General features: G+C 43.6%; 1 protein-coding gene across 5 annotated transcripts; it reads right to left on the minus strand.

Moving 5' to 3' along the window:
- Positions 1-60: 60 nt before the first annotated feature.
- On the minus strand, positions 61-17440 carry NASP (nuclear autoantigenic sperm protein). 5 transcript variants are annotated; one of them, XM_084636876.1, is made up of 16 exons: positions 17283-17396; positions 15250-15375; positions 14271-14327; positions 13141-13251; positions 12400-12480; positions 11632-11747; positions 9876-10874; positions 7369-7451; positions 5340-5416; positions 5109-5182; positions 3730-3918; positions 3119-3285; positions 2148-2204; positions 1973-2044; positions 717-845; positions 61-234 (listed from the first exon to the last, which is right to left on the minus strand). In XM_084636876.1, exons 2-16 carry the CDS (start codon positions 15318-15320, stop codon positions 181-183), a joined length of 2337 nt encoding a protein of 778 aa, XP_084493002.1. In that variant the 5' UTR covers positions 15321-15375; positions 17283-17396; the 3' UTR covers positions 61-180. The 5 variants fall into 5 exon arrangements, with proteins under 5 accessions (XP_084493002.1, XP_084493001.1, XP_084493003.1 ...); XM_084636875.1 differs by having other exon boundaries at positions 5340-5425; XM_084636877.1 differs by lacking the exon at positions 15250-15375 and having other exon boundaries at positions 5340-5425; positions 17283-17440.
- Between the last annotated feature and the right edge of the window lie 2144 nt (positions 17441-19584).

Consider the following 19584-nt stretch of genomic DNA (forward strand, 5'->3'; position numbering starts at 1 on the left):
TATTCATCTGTACTGTTGTGCTGAGTACCAGGAACAGGACTCACCCTTACTGAGGCAAAATCTGAAACATTTGCTTACAATCTTTATTGAAGTCATACAAAAGTTGCCAAAGTGAAAAAATACACTATATACAAAACCATTCTCCTTGGGAGGAGAGGAGTGGTCCATGCTGAAGACCTATCATACTGTACTTTCAACTGCAGCCCCTGATTCCACTTGTGGCCTTTTCTCTGTCTGAAAGAGAGGAATGAATTTTGTTAAGAGCCAGTCTTATATGTTCCACATCAGTTAACGCTTTACCAGTTGGTGCATAAATTGATAGCTTGGAGAATTGCATTGACTGGTTACCTACATTTCACCGGTAATTACAGAAACCAAGCACTACTCTATAGACAGTTCCATAGCCTGAGTGTCCTTTTACTTAAAATCAAACAGGCTTTATTCCATTGCACACCAATACTTCAGCAGAAAGGAGAATTCTGTGTTTTAGCTCAGCTGTAATTTAATACACTGAACTCCAAGTTATTTTCCAAATGATTAAGGGCTAAACATCTTGTGTGTAACATGCACTCTGCTGAACTGGGCAAATTCCCCAGCTCCTTATAGAAGAGTCTTAAACCAGAAGGTAATAAAGCATTAGATGTACCAGGCATGAAAGGTATGCCTGAACAGAGAAGGAAATATACATGGCACAGAATTCTGACTCAACTGCCCACCTCCTCTTCCATTTTTTCTGCAACCTCATTTCCACTGGGGGCAGCATCACCACCACCATTGACAGCCGGTTCTGGTTTAGATTTCTTAGCTTCATTGTCTCCCTGTTGAGTCTCCTCCTCTGGTTTCCTCTGAAGACAAAATTGTTTAGTCTTCACTATGTAAAAATTTAAGACTTAAGAAAATTAGCGTCTAGATGTCACTGTTCATTAACTATTCAACTTTTAGTTATGAGGGGTCACACCAAAGAGTCAGGAGTTAGGATTCAGTTGAAGCTTTAGGCATAAGAGTTTAGTTACAGTAAGAGTTCTGGTTTCAGAGTAGCAGCCGTGTTAGTCTGTATTCGCAAAAAGAAAAGGAGGACTTGTGGCACCTTAGAGACTAACCAATTTATTAGAGCATAAGCTTTCGTGAGCTACAGCTCACTTCCTCAGATGCATATCGTGGAAACTGCCTGATACTAGTTCTGATACTATCTTCATTTTTGCCATCCTTCATTATGACCTGGCAGAAAAGCATCCTAGTTCTAGATTAAATTTCTGTTTTTAGTACTCATGACATCTGATCTAAGCTTCAGAGCTGAGGGCAGATGTTTCAAACTTGCTCTGAAAGATGCTGGTGTGACAAAATGCAGATAGCCATGGTGTGTCATAACAGTACATACAGTAGGCAAATGAAAAGTGCTGTGAAATTTGATTTAGATTAGGAAAATACTAATGAGAACACCCTTTAATGTTAAACTACAACCAAACACTAGTTTCCCTTAAGGTTACTCCAATAAGTCAGATTTTATTAGAAGTATGAATTCTAGACATTTAGACTGGCTTTGCTACTTTGTTATTTAACTTCAGTGCTCCATTTCCACTTGGAAATAAGGGAACCCAACCCAGCCTGGTTGTTTGCCCTTTATCTATGGTCTACCCTGCTCCTTCATGCAGGGCCTCAACAGAGTAGAGCACTTATTTAAGAAGTGCCTACATGACCCACACAATTCAGCTTTGAAGTTAAACTAGTGTGGATCTAGCAGAGTGCTGTAAAGCATACAAAGGAACCATCAAAAGCTACTCTCCAGGAAGACTGATTGGCTCCCAGGGGAAAGGAGTTTTATGCAGTATTCCTTTTTTTTTTTTTAGAATTTGTTCTGTGCATAACAGTGATCGTTAAAGGCTTTGTTTAGCCAAGAAATCAAATGAGACACAGTGCAAGCCAGTGGTAGTTTTATATTAGTTTGTCCAAATAGCTATATATCTGGACACACCTTTTTTCTGACAAGATGAGAGATGTCTGTAACACACTGGGATGTTCCATCAGCTGGCTTTCTTACTGGAATCTATTACAAGATAGAGGTTGTAATGTAAGTGACATCAAACATTAAAACCTTCCAATTTAGTAGTACTTAAATGTCTGCCTGAACTCAGAGTTGTTTCACTTACCGTGGAAACGGAACAGCTTTCTTCACTCTGTGTAAAACTGGAGGTAGTGCCTCCAACCTAAAATGAAAGAAGCCATAGTGATTAACCAAGTACTGGCTTCCAGTTGTATTTCTGAGCTCCACAGCATGCTGGGACTTTACCGCACAAATCCATGGTTCCTGCTATACCATGAATTAAGTTAGGGTTTAATAGGTTTGTTTAGTTTCTCTCTGATGTGATTTATTATATCTACATTAACCAAATCAATTCTGACTGTAAAATTATGAAGTACTTAATCTTCAGTTGTGGTTATTTTGTTTCTTGTACCAAGCACCCAGTTTGTAGACATTTATACCAACCCAACAAATTGATATTTCACAGTGAGTGAGCAAACAGGTTGCCTATCAGTTAGGCAGGCAGAACTTAATTGTTCTCCTGCCTTAGAAAGGTCTTCAGTGTAGAAGCACCTTCAGAAAGGTTGGCTACACTATACAACTATTCAGGATATATGCCACCACCAGATGCTGAACCAGACTTAAACCAAATTTAGGATTCTCAAACTAGGCTGTATTTGTAACCCAGTTCTAGTCTACTGCCATCTGGCCCAAAAAACCCAAACCCTTGCCAAAAAGCATTGCCCTTCTGGTTATTTAGTGCTAAACAGCTGGCATGTGATGTCACTGTCTCCTCTAGCCTCTTTGTTGAGAGCCAGCTGATTGTCCAATAAGAGGTAGCTTAATCAAGAGGGAAAAGCTAAGTGGCAACATGTGATAGTCCAATGCTTTCCCCCCTCAAAGTCAAAGGGAAGTCAGCCATATTTCATTCTGAGTGATTTAACAGCTTCTGGTCATGGGAAGGTAAGTCATTTTCAGACAATCACTAATTCTAGACCAGTACAGCCAACCCTGCTGTTGTGGGCTCTTCTGCTCTCCTTCAGCTATACCATTAGTTAATGGCAACTTACTAGAAAAGTAATTAAACTAAAAGCTAACCAGAGTTGCTTTCAAAGCCAGTTCAGCTACTCTTGCACTCTTTTGAGACTCCTTTGAATCCTCTATCTTTTCCTTAATTTCAGGAAGTAGTCCGTTTAATTCTTCGATCTCCTTCTCATCTTCAGTGGATCCTCCTTCTGCTTTCTTTATTCGTTCAGTCAGCATCACTAGAGGATGACAGGTTTAAGTTGTCAGCAGTTTATTAAACGAACAATGCAACAGGCAAGGGCACCTGAGCTACCCTGCCTTCATTAGAGACCATTCAGAGAACGGTGGAGAGTAGTGTGCTTCCATGTTGCTAACCTCAGCTCAATCCAGCTTTCCTATGACAGTTAACCAGTTTGCTAGCTAGAGCAGGGGTTCTCAAACAGTGGTCAGGACCCCTTAGGGGGTCATGAGGTTATTACTGGGGGGAGGGGGGGTTTACAAGCTGTCAGCCTCCATCCCAAACCCCGCTTTGCCTCCAGCATTTATAATGGTGTTAAATATATAAACAAGTGTTTTTAATTTATAAGGGGGGGGGGTCACACTAAGAGGCTTGCGATGTGAAAGGGCTCACGAATAAAATAGTTTGAGAACCACTGAGCTAGAATTTTAGCAAGTCTACTTACCCATTCTTTTGTCAATGACTTCTACTGATTTACGGAACTGCAGAATTGCGTCATCAAACTGGCTGTTGTAGTGATATGCCAGTGCCAGCTGGTAGTGTGACTCTGCTAGCAGGCGGTCATGGGCCTCTAGATACTTCTGCTGTACGGCGAGGCATGCCTGAAACTCTTCTATAGCTTGTGCATAGTTTTCTACAACAGAAAAGCCATAAACCTTTACAAATACAACTAATAAGTATCAAGCCAAACAAACAAAGTTACCAGTCTGTCTCCCCATCTAATTTATTCCATAGACTGCTCTCAGATTCTGCATGAACTGAAAGCAGTTGCCTCACTGAGTGATGCTAACAATTAAAGGGACACTCAACCGGAGTTAGTGTTATACTTCCTGCCCAATCCTCTCCCCACATTTCAGCAGTGATTTAGACAGTTACTTTTAACGTGTTTTCCATACAGGTGAAGCAGGGAAAGTGAGACAAAAGCAGACCTGGTATTTGTGTTCAGTTTCTTACTCTATCTAAATTATATCACTCTGATTATTTTACATACCATTGACAGACTATTGGCCAAGAGTGCATTTAAGAAATAAATTATAAATAATTTTAACATTAAGAAATAAAGCTGCTCAAGGATAATTCCACCCTCAAACTGCAATTCCCCCATTGATATTACAGAGGTGGCGTATGCTCAACCCTAATTTTGCAGTCCTAACCCACAGAACCTTCCCAGGTGAATTCAGTCTGAAATCACTTTCTAGTCAAACAGAAAACAGGGGCAAAGAGGATAAAGAACTACATTGTTTCAAGAGGAGAGGCAGACTTCAAGATGAGGCAAAAGTCTCAGGATTAAGCAACTGCATTCAAGAACACCAAGAAGCCAACTTGAGTGTTTTAGGGAGTCTGCCCATTTCTAGAACCCAACATCCTCTCAATTTGTATTCTTCCCCCATCTCATTCTGACAGCAGTTTGGTGTGTGGGGCTTCTCGCCTACTACTGAAGGTGAAAAAATTCTCCATTTCCTAGAGTTTCTTGAGCCACATTCAAGAGCAGCTATAGTGTACAAGCCTATTTCCAAGCCACTGCTATTCCTATTCCAGCAATGAAAGCAAATTGAGGCTCAACATGGCCTTCCCCCACTTTGCTCAAGAATTTAGTTGGCAGGTAATTGGCTTATTCCCTTATCTGTCCCAAGACTATTCAAACTTCTGGGCACCTCCCCCATGTGGTCTGAAGTTTATCTTCTCTCTCCAGCAATCTGAATCACCTCTGACTGTTTTAAATAACTATGTGGTGGGTGAGATGGGGTGAAAGTTAGCAAGAAGTTAAGCCAGTTTAATACTGCAGCACTTTACATACAATCAGATTTCAGACAGATAGTTTACCAGATTCAATGCTAACTTCTCCTAGTTTCAGGTGAGCCTGAGCAGCATGGAGCTGAGCTTCTTTTGTTTCCTGTCTAAATCAAGAAAACTTTAGTTAGTTAGCTATAAAAACCCTGATCAGAGGCTTCCACCTCTTTAGCTAGTGCACCTCTATTATGCCAACTCCCCAGTGGTTTCCTGTAAGTTCCTTTATTTTTTAACCGACTCAAATCAAGAAGTGTAAAGTTTTACCTTTTATAGATTACTTTTGCCAACTCCAGCATATCCCAAGCCAGCTCCAGATTTCCAACTTCATCCTCTTCACTTTCCTGAAAAGACTAGAATTATATTCTAATTTTATTTTAAAAATGAAGACTTGTCTCAGTGAAGCAATGTGTAACAATGTAGCAAAGGTGCTCATCATGAATTTAAAGTTCAAAGCCATAGTAAGTGGTTTCGTTTGTCACTGTCCCAAGATGATAAAGTAGTCTATTTTCAAGTTAGTTGAGACTCAAGATTGAGTTCTTGATTTCAGGTTCTGTTTAAGACTACATCTCACATCTTCAGTTTATTTACAGTCATTTGAATACTACTGAAAACCTCTGTCAACATTACCTTGGAACAATTTAATTTTAAGATACTACTAGTAAGAGGACCAGGAATTAGAAGATAAAGGAGCTAAAGCGAAATCTCAATAAAGGTTGTTAAAGCAAGGTAATCCATTACACCCAAATGGCAATACCAACACAATGGGGTAAAGAAATTCTATTTAATGCAGTTGTGTAGTGGTCTGCTAAAACATGGTGTATGTTAAACCAGAGGATCTCAACCTTTTTGGGTCAGGACCCATTTGTCAACCCTGATGGCCTGTCACAACCCAGAGACACCACTATCACACCCTAAGATGCCCCCAGACCACACACTGGCCCCACAGGGTTCCATCTGGCAGGGGGCTCAGAGCTAAGATTCCAGATGCTCTGGCCAGATGTGAACAGGCAAAAAACCCCACCAACTGGGGAGGGAGGGTAAAGCAAGCCAAGACATCTCTGCCAAAACATGGCCCACGAGGCCCAGAGATAAGGGGGAGATCAGGGGGCCTAGGGGTTCAGTGAAGGACTTAGGGGGTCTGAAGAAGGAACTGGAGGGCAGAGGTATGGTGAGCTGATAACTCTCCAGAAAAAAAAGTGCACACATACACACACCCAGGGGCAGACAATATTACTGGAGAACATGACACCAATCATTCCCTCTCAGCTTGTGTCCTGTTGCACTGATTGGGCTCTGCTCCCCACTCTAGGCAGTCACGACTTTGCTCAGGTTTGGTCTGAGCGTATCACTGTGAGAGAGGGGCCAAACTTGAGTGATGCTGGAACCCAGTGCACCAGATCACAACACCTATTGTGGAGAGTTGAGCCCAGACAGTTCTGTGACACTGACACATTCTGGTGACCCAATTTTTGCGTTTCAACCCATGGGTTGAGAAACTCCATGTTAAGCAAGTCCTTTAAGTCAGGGCATAGGTGTGCTGAATTGCTACAGCACCATAGTTAAAATTCAAATTATGCAATCCCTGCACTGGCATGCAGGAGAGCCACAGTGTCCCCATGAGCTAGTGATTATACATATCCCTATGCTGACTGGCTGCAACTGGTCCAAAGAGGCTCATCCATGAGCTGCTAGAACTACTTCCTTCCTTCCCAACCCTGTCAAATCCACTTTACCTCAAATCATTAAGGTGTGGAGGTAAAGAGGGGGATATAATCCTTTAGTGAAGAATCAGATGGGTGTTACAAGCTGTGTATTGCAAATAGTGATGCTGAAGTATGGTCATTGTGAGACTACTGCAGTCTGGTACAATCTGTATCTGCACTGGCTGCCAGAGTGCAGTTATTGGTCCAGAGAAAAACGCGCAACAGCACAGACACACTTCACAAATGTATTAGTCAGGCAAGGACTGAGAAGGCAAAGTAGGTCAAGTGTAATACCATAACCTTGGGGGCATTAGCTCATGAGTGAGGATAGTTTGATACCCAAGACTACCAGAAATATACCTATTGTAATAGTTTCACTGTGAAGTGTCTGCAAAGGTGCTTATGCTCAAATAAATGTGTTAGTCTCTAAGGTGCCACAAGTACTCCTTTTCTTTTAGGATTACCAGAATATGATGAGGACCTGAGGTCAGGAATAGAACACTTCTGTGCCTGGATCTAACCAATGCCATAAGCATTAGTTCTCAGTTCATTTGGAAGAACACATCATCCTCCAAGTTAAAAGAGCTCACCTTATCTTCAACGGTCGAGTCATTTTCTTTATTATCTTCAGTTTTGTCATTTTCTTTATCTTCCTCATCTGATCCTTCTGTTTCTGCAAGGAAAGTTTGTGGAGGAGAATAATGATATTTGCTATACACTGTTAAACCATCTATTTTGCTTGGTTCAATTGTTTAGAGGTAAGCATCCCCCTCTTTCTCGTGATGAGTATTATGTGCAACTTTGGAACAGTCAAAGTGACATTGCAGCCTTTGCACTACCCACCGTGCTCAACACATTAGTTACTCTAGTTCTACAGTAGCAGTTTAACATTAAATTTTCTGACTTAGTGCTGCCTAGAATGGAAGTTTATTTAGGGCTAAATTCGGATGTATTCCATGGGAGCTCCCAGTGAAGTCAATGGAGTTATAAACAGTCACCCAATGACTGGTATGTCATCCTACAAGTCACAAATGTTTTCAGCAAGATAGTATTTCTCACCCGATGTGTGGTAGCTGTGTCTAAAACTCAAATGCAAACTGCTTATGAATTCAGACAACTTGCTATTTTGCAGTGCCAGTTCAGCTTGTGAATTTATGGGGCAGCAAAGTGCTTTAAATGTAGAGTTACATAATTAATCCTAGCAATGGGAAGTCGGGGCGGCGGGGGGGGGGGGAACCTGGGGAAGTGGGAGGGGGGGGATGGCGGCCAGCATTTACTTTTGGGCACAAGCCATCTGATACATAAGGGAAGTGGATGGGAAAGCTTGCTATACACCAGGATTGGTATCCTATGCCAGCGTGGCAAATACAAAATATATCTGGAAAAAGAAGGTTCTGTTTTGTTTGGAAGCTGGAACCAGCCTGTGAGCTGGTCAAATTTTACTTTTCTTGAGGAAGCCAGTTACTTTTGACAAAAAGAACATAGGTGTGGGAGGTCAACAGTGGTAACTGCCATAACTAGAGCTAGATTCAACAGCCACATTGGCAATGGCATACCTGCTGCAAAAACAGACCAAGTTTCTATGTATGAGATGTAATTGATTAGAGTGAGAATAAAGATACTAGGTGTTTAGCTTCCTAATAAGAGACTTTTAGATAATTTACCTCTGCAAACGTGACCAACACTTGAGGCTGGAGGACAAGACATTTATTAGACCACGATGTGGTTGTCAAATAAGCACTTCCAAAGTTAATAAATGGACATCAGTGGGCTTTTTTTCTTATCATCTGGGAAACAAGAGTTAAGAACTATTTTTCTTGTGGGTACAGACTGAGTCTGCGGCAAGAGAAAGAATACAAGGGTCTACCTGCACAATGTATGGTAATTGAAGATACTTTACACCAGTGGTTCTCAGCCAGGGTACACATACCCCTAAGGGTATGTAGAGGTCAAGGGGTACATCAACTCATCTTGATATTTGCCTAGTTTTATGACAGGCAATATAAAAAGCACTAGCAAAGTGAGTACAAACTAAAATTGCATAGAGACTATGAGTTGTTTATATTGCTCTATATACTATACATTGAAATGTAAGTAGAATATTTATATTCTAATCAGACTGCAAAAAGGCATACAATAGTCTGGAAGGGTTGAGAGCCACTGCTTTACAGTGTAGCTACATTACATTCTTTGTGATTGGTACAGACAGTTCCATTGTTATGTTCAACATGAGAAATGCCTTTAGTATTGTCCAGAGGTTGCTAAGGAAATTAAGAGACTGCATGGATATTCGATCACTATTAAATGAGGCTGTGAATAGCTCAACTGGTACAAGCATGCAGTCATTCCGATTGTTGGAAAATCAAGATACTATGTGATGATTTATAGCCTCTTAAAGTCTAAGTGTATGTTATTTTGGAAAGCATATGGAGTTTGTTTTCTGGTTTGTTAGGACAGTTAAGCAGCTATTAAATGAAGCAGAACAACATGAAAAGCTACTTAGGAAGAAGCTTGTATTAGCTAGCACCAATTTACAATGGAATTTTAAAGCCTATCATATTAAATTTAAGTTTCACAATGAAGTTCATTCTTTAGTCACTGAGATTCCACAGAAGAGTTCAAATTCTCATAACAAGGAGACGTGCTATTATATGTATCAATTCAGTGGATTCTACTTTACTGCCCCACTGTCTAGAATGGGAGATTAGGACCAGAGGCAACTTGTGGTTCAAATTATTTGAAGGTTAGTGCAATAAACCCAGATACATGCAAGTGGACATCCATTCAGTATTCTCTACCAGCCTAGTTAATGCTTTCCAAACATTACCACTGAAGCCCCAAAATGATATCCACATAAAGATTTTGCTTTGCAGTTAGTTAAGCATTAGACAGAAACTAAAACTATTCACTGCTCCTTGAAACTTAACTGAAGCCAGTTACTTGGAGGATTTTAATATCCAAGTGCCCCTTGTTTGAGACCTTCCATTAGTCTATGGCAAACAGAAAATTCTGAATGGAAATGTAACTTTTAACCCCTGGTTAGCAAGTCAAATCCATCAAGTAATCCACCCACAAGTACTTCTCCTATCCCTGTTACCTTCACCCTCTTCCATCAGGTCATCTTTCTCCTCTTCTTTTTCTACCTTAGCACCATCTCCCTCTTCCATCAGGTCATCTCTCTCTTTCTCTACCTTAACAGCTACTTCAACTTTTTCTTCAGTTTCTATTTCATTAGCTGGCTCTTTGCCCTCTGCAGGTGTAGTGGCATTTCCAGCTGCAAACAATGTTTCTTTTGAGGCCAGTGCCTCTTTTGACTTGTTTAGCTTCTCTTCCATGGCTTCTGCCACTGCCTCCTCTTCGGTGGCTGCCTCTACCTGCTTTTCCGTGGCTTCTGCCTCGGCCTCCTCTTCCGTGGCTTCCTCTACCTGCTCTTCTGTGGCTTCTGCCACGGCCTCCTCTTCCATAGCTACCTCTACCCGCTCTTCCGTGGCTTCTGCCGCTGCCTCCTCTTCCGTGGCTGCCTCTACCCGCTCTTCCGTGGCTGCTTCTGCCGCTGCCTCCTCTTCCGTGGCTGCCTCTACCCGCTCTTCCGTGGCTGCTTCTGCCGCTGCCTCCTCTTCCGTGGCTGCCTCTACCTTGGCTTCTGCCACAGCCTCCTCTTCCGTGGCTGCCTCTACCCGCTCTTCCATGGCTGCTTCTGCCACTGCCTTCTCTTCTGTAGCTGCCTCTACCTTGGCTTCTGCCACAGCCTCCTCTTCCGTGGCTGCCTCTACCCGCTCTTCTGTGGCTTCTGCCACTGCCTCCTCTTCCATAGCTGCCTCTACCCGCTCTTCTGTGGCTTCTGCCACCTGCTCTCCTGCCACTGTCTTCTCCTGCATATCTGCCTCTACCTGCTCTTCTGCCTTCTCTTTAAGCTTCGTCTCTACGTCAGCAATTGCTTCCTCTTCTCTTGTTTTACCTCCCATCTCCACATCCTCTCCTTCTGTTTCCTTCCCAGCTTCATTCAGTACTGGAGACTCTTCTGCAGATTTTTTGGATTCTTCCTTTTCCCCCATGGCGTTATATACCTGCTCTCTCAACTCCTCCCTTGCTTCTTCTACATAGTTAAGGAAGATGAAGCATAAACATTTCTTCGAGTTTAGTGATAAAAGCATTAATGGAAATTGAAAATACCACCCTCAGACCCTCCAACGTGTGTGTGTGTAGCACATGTTCCTAAACTCAATTCCTTTTGAAATCTAAAGAAGCTGGGTCCCAAGCAACAAACTCTGGGAGATCCTACAATCTTGTAAGTGACCACTCAAGCAATATACAGTTTTATGCATTAGCATTTTTAGTCACAGCTGAGCAAGAAATGCCAAGTTAAATCCATTTGTCTAGATGGATAAAAACTCCTTGTGCAATAATCCTCTGCAATGTATGATAGAATGAAAACTGCCCTTGAACTTTTAAAGTGAGGACAGTTTGGTGAGTCTGACCCAAAATAAATTCTTCCCTTATGACCAACTTTAAGCGAATGATACCACATGCCACTGTACTGCTGCAAGTGCACAAAGCAGTCCTAGCTGGCTGGAAAGCTTAGAACAGGAAAGGAAGTTTGAGTGTAATGCTTCACAATTGACAAATTTTGTGACCCCTTGACTCAAAGCTAGTGTGAACGAAGAGTTTCTTGCAAAATAAAAATCTTTTAGCTAGGTTTGGGAAATTTATAGAACAAGATTCTTCCACCTGCTAAAAGTTTTGGTACAAAGTTTCAGATCATCTAGGGAAGCAAAGTAAAGAATCCAGGTCCAATATTTACACAAGGCAATACAGCTTGGCATCTCTATGGCAGGTTAGACAACTCTACATACCATCTATGTTATCAGCATTTTCTACCATTGAGTCATCTTCTGCTTTTTCGCCTTCTTCTTCTTCTTCTTCCACTTGCACTCCTTCCAAGGCATTTCCCAATACACCATTCTCCATTCTAGAAAAATAGAAGCAAGTCAGCTGCACACAAGCACCAAGGAATACATTTTGTGCTCAAAGGAACATACCATTTGACTGCTCTACCTAGCACCTCTCCCACCTACAGGTCTTCTACTATACCCGTTCTAGCCTGCAAAAGCCTCCTATTCCAGGCCAGACTCTTGGTTTCAGTAGATACTGAGCATCATGCCATACTTGTGTGGCAAGAGAACATGGTGATGATGCTCTAAAAATATTTCAGATAGATGGACTGATGCCCTATAACTCCAGTTAGACTTTTGCTAGTGATCTAGGTAAGAACAGTTCCCTTTTGCCTGCCCTGTCCTCCATATTATATTTCTCCTATTTTTCCTTGAGTTCAAGTGTTCTATCAATGACCTACCCCCTTATTCTAATACCCATTCCCCACTTGTAAGGTACAGCTACCCCATTTAAATTTTTATTTTTAAAGAGAGGCAATTACATTTAACTGTTGTTTCATCCCAAAGGCTCCAAACTAACATTTTTAGTTGTTTCTATCTAAGTACTCCGCCACTTGTATCCTTTTATAAAGAAATTAAAGTATCATCTTAAACTGTCAAAATCTAGGAAGAGGGATACTAGGTATTCAGAGGACTGACAAGCCAGCTAGAGGGTCTTTGTTAGTATACCTTGCTAACTCCAGGAGAGATTTTCCATAGTAAAAAAAAGCTTCTGCACATTCATCAGCTGTCTCACCATACTTTTTACCCCTACAAAGAAAAATACAAAAGTTAGTACATCTTATTTGCACCATGTTTTGAAATAGCTTTACATTACCAGATACGCAACATTTAAATCTTTTCGGGGTGGGAAAGTCAATTTCCAAGCGGTTACCTCCCACGTGACCGCCACCCTTAGGCAAATGTCAGTTCTCTCCCTTCTGATAACTGGAATAGTTTTTACTGAAAGTTCTGGTTGCTCAGAGCACCCGACAGAGGGTTTTCAAGACTGTCCTCTGTTCTAAATGCTCTTTTCTTCGAGAGGCTAAGCAATTTGCCTCTGCTTTGCTTGCAATTTATAGATTATGTTTCTCTAGCGGTTAGACTTATGAGATCTGCATTGCAGAACACTCTTTATTTTGCAATATATGGGCTGGTTTGGTTTCTTGAGATGTTGATTTCTGAGGCACTGTAGGCCACTACTCCAATAGTTAAGTGTCTAAGCAGCACAAATGTATTATTTCAAAAGAAATCTACATAGACATGGTACAATCCTCAATTTTCCTGGTAATTATATTCAGATACTTGCAGACTACCTATAAAGACAGCTTGTCTAGGCCTGAGATGAGTATCTACATTTCAGCTTGATTCACTTCAGTGATGTACCCAAAACAAGAACCCAAGTAAAAAGCAATGTGTTCAGTTACTTACAATATACTAGCAGCCTCCTGGAATGCATTAACAGCTGCCGGAATATTTCCCAATACCAAGTGTTTCTGCCCTAAGCCCAGCAGTTTTTTGGCTTCTCCATCCACATCCATACTGTAAAGTTACAGAACACGGGCTGAGTTAGACACTGTACAGTTGGGAGAGCATCTCCAAGTGTACAAACTGGAGGGAGGTTTGTAGCCTCCTGCTGTTCACACAATTTCATTTCCCAGACTCTTTAAATCCAGCATTCAAACTCTTCCCACCAAGACTCAAACACCAACCAGCAACGTGTGTAGAAGCACTAAATAGCAAGCCCTTCCCCCTCCCCCCCCACATGATTATTCAGTTATGGTTAGAGAACTTTCATCTGCACCAGCACTAAGGGGACAAAGATTTTTCCATTTCTCACATTAAAATAAATTTAACCATTAACTGCAAGAAGCAGATCCCAGAAAGACTGCTTAATAGCCAACTTTCAGTCTTCAGCTAAGTCAGAGGCTTGTATACAACACTCCAACATGGGAAGAGTTTACATTGAAAAGGTGACAGAGAAAACTGTATAAAGTCCTGCAGAAAGAAGGGGACAGTTCAGTGGTTTGAGCATTGGCCTGCTAAACCCAGGGTTACGAGTTCAATCCTTGAGGGGGTCATTTAGGGATCTGGGCCAAAAATTGGCGATTGGTCCTGCTTTGGGCAGGGGGTTGGACTAGATGACTTCCTGAGGTCCCTTCCAACCCTGATATTCTATTCTATGATCTATGAAGACAGGAAGCTCAGCTGCATAAAAGTGGAACATTGGCCTATTACCACCCATTAAAAAACCCCCACACATTTGTCATGCAGCCATGACTAAAGCAAACTTTTGTGCTACAGCTACCAGCGGAAGGAATCACAGGCTGTTAATGCAGTGTTTTTCTGGAATAAGGACTTAACTGGTGTTAGCCCAGAGAGGGGGAGCAGAAGAGTATTCCTAAACTGTGGTTTCTTGTATGGCAACATGAGACATCTATAGCCTTTAATATCTAGAGCTAAGCACAATGTCAGATTTAAATATTAATTTGAAATAAGATCCACTATTACCCTCTTTTTTTTGTTTGCCAACTTAGCCTGCTAACTCACAAATCCCTTACCTATCAGTTTTGTCTGCAGAAGTGGAGGGAGCAGCCAATTCCTCTTCCATTCTACAACTGAAGATTCAACAAGCAATTAGAATGGATTTGCAGTGTTGTACATGGTGTTACCAAATGGTGATGAAGTGACTAGAAGTCCACATTTTCAGAATCAGTGATATGAGAAATCTAGTGCACAATTTCAGACTTCTGACATTCCAGAATAGGTATCTGCAAGCTTGTCTATACTGTGGACCATTTTGTAATTATAGCGGATTAGAAATTTATGTAGAAAATTGACTTTTCATCAATAACCAACACTTCAGTTTCCCCCCCCAAACAAAAATTATTGGTTGTCTAATAAGAAAATAAGTAGGGAGAACCAGATCCTTTTCACAGAAGTGTTTCTTTAGTTAAAAACCCAGTTTTCTGTCAAAAGAAGTTGACTGAAAGATTTTGATCAGCCCTAATTTTAAGACAGAGGTAGTAGTCTTGGACTGCTGGCTAGCTCACCCATTCATGAACACCTCCCATCCCACTCAGAATCAACTGCATAACACCCAGGTCAACCACAGCAACTGCTTATATGGGAAATAATGAGTATGTTTTACCTATCTTAAGGTAGCTTTGTAGCTGAAAATAGGAAGCCAGCATCATGCATGTAGCTAGCTCTAGCCCACAGGATCACTATTCTGGAGTTTAGGAAACATCTCATCTAGTGCTTAACAAAAAAAAAAAGGGGGGGGGGGCGCCACTAAGTTTTCCCATGCATCATCTTAGAGTGGACTCAAGTGCCGTTCTCACTTTGAAAGTTCACTTCTCCTCCCAAACTACAAGTGTAACAGTATAGATGGCAAATAGATTTAAAAAAAACACACACACAAACACAAAAACGCTTTTCACTTTAAATAATCTGAGGTTTTTGTCAGAAGAACTTAATGTGACAATGGCCCTTAAGAGAGCACAGTATTTAGGGTAGCCAGTGCAGCCTGTTTCCTACCTCTGGCTCAGTGAAGGTGGAGGCCTTTGGTGAAATGAAGATGGGATTACAAAATGTGCCCTCTTCACCATGAACCATCACCCAACAGGACCACATGGAGCTGAGTCCTAATAGCCAGAGTATGTCCTAAGGAGAGGGGACAGCACTTTCTAAGTGGAGATTTGCTAAGAAGGCATACTGCTTTGTATACACAATTCAGTTAGGCTCAGCGCCTTTCTTTAGGCCTGGCTACACAGTTTACCTTTACCTACCTGCACAATTTAAAACCCAGCTTAGTTAAAGCAGTTAGTGCAGTTTTGTGGTTTGACACTCATGGGTTTCAAACAAAGGAGAGCATCTAAACAGAAAGAAAAGGCGTACTTGTGGCACCTTAGAGACTAACAAATAAATTTGTTATTTGACTAACAAATTAATTTCATCTGATGAAGTGAGCTGTAGCTCACGAAATCTTATGCTCAAATAAATTTGTTAGTCTCTAAGGTGCCACAAGTACACCTTTTCTTTTTGCAAATACAGACTAACATGGCTGCTACTCTGAAACCCATCTAAACAGAGTTGCACCAAAATAACCAATTTGGTTTTAGGAAGCCAATTCAGATTACATAAAAATTTGTATGTAGACAACCCTTTCAGTGACACAGGATACTATCTAGGTACTTATACAGCTCTTATCACCACAGTATCTCAATTATTACTGGACTTTATCATCCCAACACAGAGATAAGAACGTATTAGTCTAGGTGGGGAATGGAAACACAGAACACATTCACTCATATATGGTCAGATGGGAAATTTTTAGGTGAGATGAGACTGAACTCAGCTCTCCAGTGCCCTACCTACTAAACCAGCCTTCCTAACCCATGCTGTACAAGTTAGGGTAGTTATTTTGTAGAGAACTACAGCCGTACCTGGGGCTGCAAGTACAGAGATGTCTGTGTGGCCTGTGGGTATGGTGCCTACACCCCTGAACTCCAAATCCTACTCCGCCCCGGCCTTGGATTTAAAGTCTGCCCTTCAGAACTCCTGACTTCTAGAAAAGGGATCATAGGTACCCCATATAAAGGGGTATCCGAGGCTCAGCCCACTGGTGTTAATCACTTATACAACCCCCAACCCCTTCGCCTGGCTATGCCAAGCGCTGAGGCATCTTCACAATGAGGAAGTCACACAGCCAGGCTCCTATCAAAGCCAGGCCTGGCACAGGAGTGGAAGCCATAGGGCCAGACCTGGCATCCCACAGCCAAGGCTAATGGCTACGTTTACACGAGGTAGGTACAATGGGGCCTCCCACCCCATGAGGAGACAGTACCATGCCCCCCACCCCCGAGCTGAGGGGAGCAATCACGGCCACACACTGCCTCCAGACACAAACATCACCATGGGGCGGGGTGACTGCAGCCACCTTCCCCGCCCCCCCCAACACGGCCCCAGCCCCCCCCGCAGCGCTTGGGGGTGGGGGGAGTGACTGCCCTCCACCACACACAGCCCCGCGCTCGGGGCGGGGCCTCGCTCCCTCAGGGGGCACCGCCCCTCATGGAGACAATAGGCCCTTTTCCCGCCTTTCCCCGGTCCGCCCCCGCCCCCTGTTTGGCGCCAAACCCCAACGGCGGCCGCTCACAGGCAGCGGCCGAGGGCACGTGACGCGGATAGCCCCGCCCCCAGCGCCGCGGCAGGTTTGCCTTGTGGGGCTCCTCTGCCCCCAACCAACATGGCGGAGGCCGGGGCCGAGTCACGTGGGATCCCCCAGCGTTCCGAACGGGCCCGCGCGGCGCCCGGGCAAGGGCCGGCACGTACCACCGGGGGGGGGGGGGGGCGGCGCCGCGCAGAGGGGAACCGGGCCAGGTCCCAGCCTTTCCCAGCGTCCCCCCTTCCTCGCCGCCCCCGTCACTGCTCGCCCCAGCGGCGCGGAGCCACGGCCCTGCGGGTCGGCCCGCGCTACTCGCCCCCTCCCCCCACACCGGCTCCCCCCCACGCCGCTCGGCCCGCCCCCCACAGCGAAGCCGGCCTGGCGCGCCCAGCCCGTGCCGCGGTACCTAGGCGGGGGGCCTGGGGCGAGCTCAGCACAGGCGGCAGCAGATTTCATGGAGCCTGACAGGGGCGACGACGGCAGAGTGCAGCCCCTAGCCCCTCCGGCTGCCTATATACCCCGAGGACACGCCCCAGACCCGCCTCGCGGCGCGCGCAAGCCCCGCGGACTGCTGCTCCCAGCGTCCTTCGCGGCCGTCGAGCGCGGCCCCCTCCGAACCCGGGATTGCACGGCATGCTGGGAAACGTAGTCCCCAAGGCGCGCCCCCGCCTGACCGACGCACGGCCGGCTGGGAAAGGTAGTCTGGAGACTGGCGCACAGCTTGCTGGGAAATGTAGTCACGGACCGCAGAGCATACTGGGAAACATACTCGGAAGGCGGGGGTACTCTGCAGTAACTGGCCCGCTGTGGGGACGGACGATGAAAAGAGAGGGGCTGCGGCCGCCGCCATCTTCCCTGCGGCCTCCACCGTCGGACTCCCTCAGTGCATCGTGCAGGCCCAGCCCCTCCTGGGAGCCTGCACCCCAGGCCCCCTGCTCCTGAGGTCTGCACTGTGCACTTTCCTTCAGCACAACCCCTGTGGCGGGACTCGCGTCCACTCTGCACACCCCCTGTCACTGGCCTAGGCCCTCCCGCTGCAGGCCCCCCGTAAGGGGATCTGCTGCTGCCCCATGGCGCTTCCCAAAAACGTCGGCCTCCACCAGCTGTGGGAGCACAAGCCAGGCACTTCCAACGCTGCTTTAAAGTGGAAGTTAGGTGTGCGCAGTCAAAACGTGCTAAAACAGATGCGGGGGTGCTACCCAGCCTAAGGGGGTGTGAACTCCTCAGAGGGACAGTGCCAGGACTGTTGGTGCTGCCCTTTAGACAAAGTATACGCCCCCACCCTTCCCAAGCTGAAGAGCCCTCCTGCTACCCCAGACCAATAATATTTTGCTCAATAGGCCACAGCAGTCATAAAAAGTAAACAATGTTTTAAAAAGCATAAAGAATAGAGCTGAACATTAAAATAATCCCATCATATAAATCAATGCTATACCTTTCTCTGAAATGCTGCGTCCAGTTCAGGTCATCCTATCTCAAAAAGGATAGCTTAGAAATAAAGAGACAGGCAACAGAAAGGGTTAGAAGCATTGACTTCCCAATGAGAAGAGTAAGAGACTGGAAAGGTTTGGAGTTTTTAGGTGCCAGGAGACAATTAGAGCCGTAAAGCATAGGTGCCTAAGAGGAGACATGATGGAGGTAGACCAATTGTGAATGATAGAGAAGAAAAATAGGACACACTCTTAATTATCCTTTTGCATAATCCAAGAACAATTACATTGAAGGGCAGAAAATTTAAATCCAATACAAAGGGAAAAAAATTAAACACAAACAATCCATAATTAACATGTGGAACTCAATGCCTCAAGGTATAATTTATGTCAACAATTTAGTACAATTCAAAAAAGGAACAGAGAACATTCACAGATATTTATCAATCAATACATGCGTTCCTGCTTTGGGGTATAAACTAATCTCTCACGGATTGGGTTAGGAAGAAATTTGTCTATGAGCTGCTTATTCTTTAGTTATCTAATATGGTATTCCTTGCATTTTCCACTGAAGCACCTGGTACTGGTGGGGGTAATAGCTTTTTAAAAATGCTTTAATTGGGTTTCTGGTATTTGCAATTTTCTACATCTAGGTCAAGCCATAAACACTGAACAAATTCTTTAAGAGCATACAATTACCAAAAAAAGGGAAAGAATACATGTAGATAAAACCATTTTCCTTGGAAAGATATTAGTGTTTAAAGAACAGTATACATAGTGCTTTCAACTATAATATCTGCAAAGAGAAGAATCAATAAAAGAAATTAGTACTTTACCAATCAGCAATGAGTACACATTTTAATAGTTATCCATGTGTTATCCATGTGTGATTAACCTAGAACAATAATTAAAACAGAGATGCTTGAAGTCAAGAAGACACAGAACAGGAATAGTATGGCTTCATCTTCAACTTCTACAATTGTTTGCTAAAGAAAATGTCTGGTTTCTTAGCAATTACATTAATGAAGATTGGATGTCTTGCTAAGGGATGCGTTCCAGTTCAACCACAAACTGTTAGGCTCAATGCAGCAATCATTGGATGAAACTTTAATGGCCTCTGTTATGCAGAAGGTCAGACTACATGATCATAATGGTCCCTTTTCCCACCTTTTCTGGCCTAAAAATCTATGAATTTGTGTGACCCCAAAATTTGTTAAACCCAACATTATCTTTTATCAAAAATTTAAGGCAGCCCTTTGTTTTAAGTTTGACAAGCCA

Source organism: Lepidochelys olivacea (genome assembly GCF_965140295.1).
Source record: "Lepidochelys olivacea isolate rLepOli2 genome assembly, chromosome: 8".
Taxonomy (NCBI): Eukaryota; Metazoa; Chordata; order Testudines; family Cheloniidae; genus Lepidochelys; species Lepidochelys olivacea.

Excerpts from the sequence above, each read along its gene's own strand:
- NASP (XM_084636875.1), bottom strand. The coding sequence starts at position 15,320 with ATGGTGAAGAGGGCACATTTTGTAATCCCATCTTCATTTCACCAAAGG. Across the intron at positions 11,748-12,399 it reads TCTCTCCTGGAGTTAGCAAG|AATGGAGAATGGTGTATTGG; the intron begins GTATACTAACAA and ends CTATTTTTCTAG. Across the intron at positions 846-1,972 it reads CTCATCTTGTCAGAAAAAAG|AGGAAACCAGAGGAGGAGAC; the intron begins GTGTGTCCAGAT and ends TTTTGTCTTCAG.